This window comes from Morone saxatilis, unplaced genomic scaffold (assembly GCF_004916995.1).
Source record: "Morone saxatilis isolate NCDOM2014 unplaced genomic scaffold, NCSU_SB_2.0 Contig1, whole genome shotgun sequence".
Taxonomy (NCBI): Eukaryota; Metazoa; Chordata; class Actinopteri; family Moronidae; genus Morone; species Morone saxatilis.
In genome coordinates, this window is record NW_023339651.1 from 4,096,044 (window position 1) to 4,105,647 (window position 9,604).

Genomic DNA, 9,604 nt, shown 5'->3' on the forward strand with positions numbered 1-9,604 from the left:
TCCTGTCACTCTTCAGCTGTCACTATCGATTAAAAGCAATAAAAGCCCCCAATATATATATATATATATATATATATATATATATACATATATAAAGAATATCAAGATATAATAACAAGACTAAAGGCCTTTACGTACCAGGATATGTCGCATCAAAACGGTTCATACAGGCAGCAATGTGAATTTGTGACAAATTAAAAAAAAAAATGTATCTACACACATTTACCACGAACCAAGCAGGACACAGCGGTTTGAAGGGGTCACACTGCAGCACTGAGTTACCAGGGATCCAGTCCGTTAAGATGTATTAAGCATCTCCAAATTAGTTTTTGTTGGCTTTGAAGAGAGTATAGATAGATTACTTTGTCGGTAAATCCCAACTGTCTGTGTAGAGGGAGCCATCGCCATTCCAACCAATCCATCCAAGGATTGCAGAGACATTTCAATTTCAAAAATCCCCAAATTCCAACACTACGATAATTCCTGCTTCCTGCTATATTTTCTCCAGAGATTATCATGCAATTGCGGACACCTTTCCAAAGGGAACCCCTGCGACCAGTGCTTTGTGAGCAGCTGTGTGATGAGAACATCAACTCACTGCTGAGGGCCTGCTGGAGTGAAAACCCTGACCACCGACCGCCGTTTGGGTCTATAAGGAGACAGCTGAGGGACATCAGCCCAGAAAGGTGAGGCGTCTGACATTTCTTGCCCATAATATGCTCCAAAATAATGTTAGAAAATAAATAGTTCTCCCTGTCTCTCATCTGGGCCTGCAGATGCAGTATGTAATACGGTTACAAACCTGAATTTTAGAATGCGAATGAGAATAGCTAGAGATCGCATACCTTTGCCAGGGCAATAAAATCCTCTAAATGTGTTATCTGCCTCAAAATAGTATGTAGTGACTGGATATGTGTGATGATAACAAAAATGTTGCCTTAATGTTAAAAATATTTCTTTTTAAATCCTGGATCTGCACCAACGGTGAACCAGAAATTAATGACTGAACATTTTGAGATTTTGAGGACTAACTACCTACCAAACTGGATTGAAGAAATAAACTCCTTAACTGGGGTGATCATGATTTTCTGTACTGTAGTCATGCAAATATACTGGATAATATGGTGGAAAAGTTGGAGAAATATGCAAATCACTTGGAGGAGGTGGTGGAGGAGAGGACCAATCAGCTCACAGCAGAGAAGACCCGTGCAGACAAGCTTCTCTCCAGCATGTTACCAAGGTACCGGATGTAACAGCATCAAAAATGATCAATAATATACTTATTTATGCTGTGTCAATCATGACAGATAAATAGAACTAGAAAATGTAACTAGCAATTTTTGGTAACCCATTCAAATCATACGACCACAGTTCCACCAGTTGAATGGGCCTCCATGACTACTCCTGCTTACCTTGTGAGTGCATCATTGGTGGTCGTAGGTACATCGCAGATCAGCTGATGGCGGGGAAATCAGTGGAGCCACAAAGCTACGACACAGTGACCATCTTCTTCTCTGACATTGTGGGCTTCACCTCCATGTGCTCCGTCAGCACTGCGTTGGAGGTGGTAACATTCCTCAACGACCTCTACAGCCTCTTTGACGACATCATCAAGATGTACGATGTCTACAAAGTAAGGATTGGTTAAATTTGTGTTAACTGTTGTGATAGCAACCTTCTGAAGGGACCAAATATGAGTGAATTTTATTGCAGATAATCACTTATGATTAAGTCATTATAGTGACTGTATTGTTTTGTTTTATTTGTCATTCAATAAAACTTTTTTTTTCTTTCCGTCTTTGCATCTTAACTAGGTGGAAACCATCGGTGATGCATACATGGTAGCCAGTGGTCTACCGATCAGCAATGGCATTAAGCACGCTTTGGAAATATCTACAATGGCTCTGCATTTCCTGAGTGCAATCAAGGTCTTTAGAATCCGCCATATGCCTACTGAGAGTCTTGCAATTCGCATTGGGATACACTCTGGTAAGAGGCAGTACTGATGGAGACAGCAAAGCTGAACTAAACCAATTCTGTGTCCCATTAATGGTGAACTATTTGGTTTTGTCTCTTCCATTTTACCATATGTACAATCATCTTGCTATGGGTTTTGTAGGTCCAGTGGTTGCTGGAGTGGTTGGCACCACTATGCCTCGCTACTGTCTGTTTGGTGACACGGTGAACATGGCCTCTCGCATGGAAAGTAACAGCTTACGTAAGTGAACTGAAGAAGCACCTCTGCAGAGGCTATTCATTGAGCAATTTCATTGTTTGAAGCTTCTGGATTTGACTTTAGATAAATGTTTGTGCAAGTGTAAGTGTAGTGTTGGTAAAATGATTGTCTATGTAGTCAATGCCATTAGTTTTGCAATGTATTGTCAATGAGGTCTAGAAAAATAATGGTACCAAGAAGATTAATTCAATGACTGACTTTTTGTCTAGCGCTACCATGAGGTTGACATTTGTGTTTTTTAGTGAAATGTCAATAATTGGTTCAGTTAGTTGAGCTGGTAGGCAGAGGAGAAGCATTAGTTTCATTTAATTTGTTACAGAAAGTCAGGGACATCTTATGAAAACTTTTTTTTCATTTCATTTTTCAAGTTATTGTTGGAACTGTAATGGTATTAAATACACATATCCATACTGTGTATTGGCAAGTACCCAAATGTGTACTTGTATTTGGTGGTATTGGTGCAAAATAAGCTCTTAAAAGTTTAACTTTAAAATGTTTGGCACTCTCTTCTGTGTATTTAACTCAGCCCTGAAGATTCACATATCTCAGTGCACTGCTGACATTCTTGTCCAGGCGGGATCATTTGATCTGGAGGAAAGAGGGGAAATCGTAATGAAGGTGACTTAAGACTCTGCATTGTTGTTGTTTGTTTAATAAGATGCAAAGGAAATGGTAAATGGACTGCATTTATATAGTGCTTTTTCTAGTCTAGAGACCACTTAAAGCGCTTTAAAATGTGTGTAAATGATGTACAGCCTATGTTTTTGACATGTTTTTGACCAGTGTGTGTGTTTTATGTCAATGACAGGGTAAAGGCTCTCATAAGACCTACTGGCTGCTGAACAAACAAGGATTTAATCCTCCTATTATTGCTTACAGCTCTCCACCAGCTGACAGTCTCAAACAACAAACGGAGGTACAGTTAACGCACAGCACAGTCACATTTCTGATAAAGATAGCCAGCAGAGACAAGTCAAGCACTCCACATCCGAGCACAGTCAGTATATGTAGTATTCTATGTAATGCAGTGTTGACCTTATTTTGATATCTCTCTGCTCAAGAAACCAGGGATGGCCAGAGCTGCTGAGAAAAAGGCCCATAAAACTGTGACCAGAGCTCCCATGACAGACGCAACGATGCCTATGGTGCAAATTTAAGTGGATGTTATGACCATATTTTGGTAAATCAAAAAGGAATGACAATTTTGGAGGATTTGGATTTTCAGTATGCAAAACAAGTTTGTTTCCTCCACTTGTGAAGAGGAGGACTGGAGACAAAATGTGGACAAAGACTGGAGTGAAAACACAGATTTCATGAGGAGAAAATACAGCTCAAAACCTGGATTACAACACTTGTGTCTTCAGACTCTTGCTAAAGTAAGCTCAAGATATTTTTTTGTAATTCTTTGTGATTTTTAACATTTTAAAGCAATTTTTATTTATTCTTGCAGCTACAATGTTGTTACAATGTTACAATCTTGTAATAATATTAATCAATCATCTGTTTGAAAACCCGAACCAGACCAGAACCAGACCTGAATATCTAAAAAAATTCTTAAGTACAGTACTTGTGTAAATGTACTCAGTTACTTTCCAACACTGGGGGTAAGCTAGTGGGCAATCACATTTGATTGGATAAATGTATGTAATTCAAGATTACTCATCAGGAAAGGAATAGAGAAGGATTTTGATATAAAAATACTCAAAATTATATTTTTAAACGTATATGTAGCATGTAACAGGAGACAATTAATAATTAACACATGGACACACAAACAGAACAATCAAATAATTTGTACTTTGTTCTAATTTGTTTTTTTGTTGCACTTTGTGTGGAAGTCAGTGAGCCTTATTCACTTATATGAAGCTAATATTTTGAAACAAGAACAATTAACTTTATAAAAACTGGTCAGTCATTGGCTGGGCGACACGCAGCGAAGGGTCACAGGGCGGATTCGAACCTGTGGTCGCTGCAGCAAGGACTTGGTCCATGGCAATAGCACTGACCATGTGTTTCAGTTTAGTGCTGCAACAAACAAACAACAAATGATGCTTCTAATCCCAATATTGCTCGTGTTGCTTTCATGGTGAGAGTCTGATTTTAATTTCTGTATTGAATGACACTGTTTATTTATTTACTAACTTTGTGAGCATTCCTGGAGGATCTTTAAAGGTTTGTGAGTAATTTAAAACAAGAGGGACACGGTTAATTTTTTTTATTTTTTATTTTCAATTGATCTTTATTGGAGAAAGCAGTGAAGTAACACATGTGACATTTTAAAAGATTAGCCATTAACAGATGGATATGAAAATCTCAATAAATGTGCTAATTACAAATAATATTTGCGAGAAAATGAGAAAATCATTCATTTGAGTGTGGGGGAGGAATGGATTCATACGCTCCCTGAGTCCTGGGTGACACTCCCCTCTGTTTGTTTATGTTTATGTAAATGAGACTGAATGAAATTGTTTTTACTACATTCTTGATCCATTTACTAAATCCCAACACATGTTTATCAGGACCACCAGCAGGATGAATAGTGAGGTGCCTGTGGAGGGAAAGGCAAAGAAAATATAGCGGCTTTCAACAAGATTAACTGAGCCAGAACACGGAGAGACTGAGGTCATGATCTCTCCTTTTATTCTGGGAATTTGAGGGTTTTTGCAACACATGCACCTTGTGAGTATTTCATAGGCTGATTTGAGAATATATTTAAATGTTATTTTGAAATTCTGAAATTGAATGACTTTTAGACCAACAGGAAGGAAACACAATAAATAAAAAATGAACTAAATAAATTAAATATATGCGTTGGACTTATGACCTCTGTATTTCTAAAATTCTGGCTACAGCTCTGAATATTTAGAGTCAAACACATTTCAGTTACAGTTATAACTGCATTACATTTGTTTACCTTTCATGTGTCCATTATTGGAGGACCCATTGCCTGTGGAGAGATAAATATAATAAGACATAATACAAAATAAAAGCTTATAAAGTACAAAAAAAAAAACAAGTACCTGATTTGCCTTGAATTCAACAGTCAGATATTAGGAGTCTCTTAATTTGAAAGAGGAAAAAGTAACAATGTTGCTGTTTGCTATTTATGTATTTAAAGTCCCCTGGCACTCTGAACAGTTTACTATAGTAGCTAAACATGAACGTTTGACCCCTGAAGGATGCTTTCACATTCATCTGCTGAAGCAGGAAAGTTTCTCTGTAATCACCTTGAACCTGAATTGAAGAGCAGGATTTCTGATCTCACAGCTAGTTTTTAGGCCAATGGTTGTCCAATATGCAACTTAAGTGTGATGTGGAAAACTTCCAGTTCACTTTTCAGTGAAGTAGGAACATTTTTTTGTATTCATAGATTCTGGATTTTTTCATTTTAAGAAATTTAAGAAGTTCACACCTCAGCATGTATATACAACATGGCGTTCTGTACCTTTAATGTGAAACTCAGCAGTAAGGATTCCCCCACTTGGTTCTGCCTCTGATGACATACTTCTTAAAGAGCAGGGGCCCTTGAGGAAAGATAGAAACATGGGTCTCCATATTATCTCCTCTCTCCCACACTTATTACCATTCATCATTTTATTTCTTCTTAAATTTAACAATCTGAAGTTTAGATGGGAAATCACTTGCAAATCACGGACATCTGATACATGACAAGGAGCCACCAACTAGACACTGACAATGATGAACAGTTCATAGGCCAAAAAAGGTTGGGGGACCATTAAGGGGGGGGCCCAATTCTTATTTGTATGTTCTTTTGGACAAAAGTTTGTGCAATGTAAAAGTAGAACATTTCCTTTTGAAATGTAGCGAAGTATAAAGTGGCAGAAAACTGGAAATACTCAAAATAAAAGAACCTCAACATTGTACTTAAGTACAGTACAAGAAACTAATGACATGTAATGACACCACATACTGTACGTAATATTTCTAAATCGGAGCAAGTGGAGAGAAAGAAATAGTGAACAGAAGTAGAAGACGTTGATATCATATACAAGTGTTGTACTCACTGGCTGACAGATGAGCCTGTCTCCATCACAAACCTGGACCTCACAGTGAAGCCACACTGTGGACACCTTCTCCAGCCGTTGAAAGCGGAAAGAGTTGAACTTGAACATGGAGCGGCTGTCTTTGGCATTCTCAAAAATAGTCACAGTGCTGTCAGAGGAGCAGCTGTTGAAAGACAACAACAGTTTTACCTTCAGTACTGTTGAATCTGTTGGAGAGTTAATCCAATCATAAACTGGCATAGAGAAGTCTGCACTGTAAAACATCACACAGAAATGAAGCAGCAACTAATCTTTTATCGCCTTAAAGTTTAAGAACTTTAAAAAAAAAACGATTTTTTCTGACTTCTGATCAGCAGAGCTCCCAGCATGCAATATTTGAGGGTTAAAACCAAAGGTGGCAAAAAGTACACACATTCTTTACTCAAGTAGAAGTACAGAAGAAAAGTACAGGCTGTGAAATGTACTTAAAGTACAAAAGTACTCTCATGTTTTCTCTGAGGGAAATTTCTACCAGCTGTTTCTTTGAAAAGCTAACAAATAGGGTCAAGTCTTCCTCTATTGTCTGTTTCGTCTTTTAAACTTGTCTTTTAAGTTGTTTTTGTTGATTTTATCATGTTACGTCTGTCTGATGTTGTGACTAAACAGTTGTTGATTAAACTTAATGGGTTAAGCTACTTGAATTGCTTTTTTTGAGTTCAGTGAACTTACCTTTGTTGACTTTGAAACACATTGTTTAAGTTTAGTTCAGTTAACTAATTTTTAATGGAGCAGGGGTACTAGTTAAGTTAATATATTTTACTGTACCTGTTAATGATGAGACTCCACCTCTTTTTGTCTGTTGAGTAAGGAGTAGGAGTAGCCCAGCAGTTGTTTATTACCACTTTGAATCTGAGAGGTGGTACAGCAAATCATAATAAAAAATGGGCCTAGTCTGTAATAAAATATATGTCAGGAACATTTTGAAATCTGTTGACATACCTGTTACTTAGTCCTTTTGCCTCGATGCCAATGAAGACTTCAGAGCCGATCTCAGAAGTGTCAATCACATAGGGAGCGTCCTTGGCATACAGGAACTTTGAATTCTATAAAATATATTATTATTTATGTACTGACTGTGCAAGACAATCTCAATTTGCATCTAACAAGTTGTGCTAGTACACCAAAAATAAATTCTACTTTTATTTTTCCATACAGCTGCACAGGATTTATTAAATAACACATCAAACATTTGAATTAAACATGCTGCAAAAGGCTTCCACTGGAGAAACTGAATCTGTGAGCGGCTACTCACCGTGAACACATTCATAGACAACTGTGATCTAAAAGTGCCTAAACTCCCGTTGTTGACATAAACTGTAGCCACTCTGGAAAAAGCAGAGGGTTTAGTAAAAACACTGCAAGTCATTGGGTTAGAATGCACACATCTTTCACACAGTAACTGCGGTCACCTCGTGTCCTGGATCGATGCTTACCTTTGGCTGAAGACTGCATTGTTTACCAGGTAGGCTGCTCTGTACATGCAGCTGAAGGTGTAGTTGACCGGCTGGTTTCTGACTGTGAGCGAAGTATCGTTGGACACAATGGAGTTATAGAAGATGTACTTGGGGTCTTTGCCGGGCATGTACTGTAAAGAACAATGGAGATCAGGAGGAATATGAATAAAATATGCTTATTTTTTTCTTGTTCCTACAGTGTGATGTTTGAGCTTCACTGTGCAGAATGATGTATGTGCAGAGAAACTAGAAGGATTTTTTTACACTCATCTGCTGAAAGTGGAAGGTTTCTCTGCGCTCATTGAAAATCTGATTTTAAAGGGACGGGCATCTTTGGGACATAAATATTTGGAATTTCTTGTTTTTTTCCCCTTTTTATTGCTGACACATTGCTTATCTTTAATTATATGTGCAATATAAAACAAACAGGGTAATTCTGGTTTCTGGAAGGATATGTTGCTGCTGAATCTTTTAAAATGTTAATGTTCAACACTTTAAGCACCATAAACTAAACCCCAGTCACCTCCATTGTATCTGAGTGGTTAGATATGGCTAAAACTGGGAAAATAAAATAAAAACTCTCTCCATGGTACTGTAATCATTGTGACCCTGCACTTAAATACCTTCTTGGTGTCTCACCTCAGACTGCGTGCCACAGTACGAGTGGTTTTTGGGTGTTAGGTCTGAGATGATGAAGCGGTAATAGCCTGGGCTGTGTATGCCAGAGTAACAGACTCCCCCCAGGGACAGCTGGTCAATCTCCCAGCCGTAAGGACACTCTGGGATGTTGGCAATGATGGCGTTGGGGAAACAAGACACCATCACATAGTCTGAAATTAGACACAATCAGAGAGACAAACTATAGAAATGATTTAGTGTTTTCAACCCATACACATTGACATTTTTCCTGAAACTTACTAAACTCTATATCTACTGCAAGTCATTCCTTTTCCAAATCAAGGTTCTAAGGATAGAGGGTGTGGTATGTTGTACAGAAAGTCCTCTGGATGGTATAAATCAAATAGAATGATGAGAATGACATTCTGCATTCGTTAAACTTCCAATGAACCTGACTGATCAGCAGGGCCAGTGTTTTGTGAAGCACCAACTAATCTCTGTACCACAGTGATGTTACCTGCTTTTTGGGGAGAGCATGTCCACGCAACAGGCAGAAACATTAATAATGCACCGACAGAAGCCATATTGCGATGCTGCAGAGAGATTTAAGAATTCCACCTTAGCAATGACAGAATATTTAAGGATAACATATAATGATGTTAATCTGTCCTAAAAGACTCACCGTGTAGGGAAGAACACCTTTGAATAGTCTGATGTCAGAGGATCCTCATGGCTCTTCAACAGGTTACCAGCAGCAGTGACTCTACAACTAACATCTTCACAACTCAAGGACGTATTTTATACTGCCACAGGTGAGGGTAATCAACTTTCCCCCATTCTCCTGTCTCCACTTTTCCCCCTGGTAGGATTGGTTTAAGAGCTCTATTGTGGGGCTGCTCACAAAAGCTCTCTGTGTTTCTTGGACATTGACTTTCAAATGACTAGAGTCTCATGGGATTAGCGCTCAAGAGTGCTTAAGTCACCTTTTCTAGAGATGGGCACACAGGAAATTTGTCATTTGATACAGAACAAGTATGATTGTAGGAGGGAAATTTATGTATTTCATATAAAATCAGCATCATTATCATTGTGGCAGAGGAAGCCGAGACAGAGGTTTACACAACTTAAAGCTCAAGATCGAGCTCACAGACTCACATTGTGTAACGTGACTAACTTTGCCAAAAAAAGCAAGGAAGACTGACTATTTGGATACATTTGTTGTCCCTTGTTAC

General features: G+C 38.3%; 2 protein-coding genes across 2 annotated transcripts in view; one reads left to right on the top strand and one right to left on the bottom strand.

Moving 5' to 3' along the window:
- Positions 1-3,323, top strand: part of gucy2g (guanylate cyclase 2g) — a 12,049-nt gene extending 8,726 nt beyond the window's left edge. Inside the window, exons 15-22 of the mRNA XM_035669141.1 lie at positions 509-686; positions 1,100-1,240; positions 1,441-1,633; positions 1,815-1,989; positions 2,120-2,218; positions 2,763-2,854; positions 3,045-3,237; positions 3,298-3,323. Coding sequence (XP_035525034.1) covers positions 509-686; positions 1,100-1,240; positions 1,441-1,633; positions 1,815-1,989; positions 2,120-2,218; positions 2,763-2,854; positions 3,045-3,237; positions 3,298-3,323 — 1,097 coding nt within the window. The remainder of the gene's footprint in view (positions 1-508; positions 687-1,099; positions 1,241-1,440; positions 1,634-1,814; positions 1,990-2,119; positions 2,219-2,762; positions 2,855-3,044; positions 3,238-3,297) is intronic.
- Positions 3,324-4,667: 1,344 nt separating this feature from the next.
- tectb (tectorin beta) lies at positions 4,668-9,197 on the bottom strand. The gene is made up of 11 exons (XM_035670702.1): positions 9,055-9,197; positions 8,890-8,965; positions 8,394-8,584; positions 7,734-7,885; positions 7,553-7,655; positions 7,240-7,343; positions 7,066-7,149; positions 6,262-6,424; positions 5,682-5,760; positions 5,151-5,183; positions 4,668-4,784 (listed from the first exon to the last, which is right to left on the bottom strand). Exons 2-11 carry the CDS (start codon positions 8,954-8,956, stop codon positions 4,711-4,713), a joined length of 1,050 nt encoding a protein of 349 aa, XP_035526595.1. The 5' UTR covers positions 8,957-8,965; positions 9,055-9,197; the 3' UTR covers positions 4,668-4,710.
- Between the last annotated feature and the right edge of the window lie 407 nt (positions 9,198-9,604).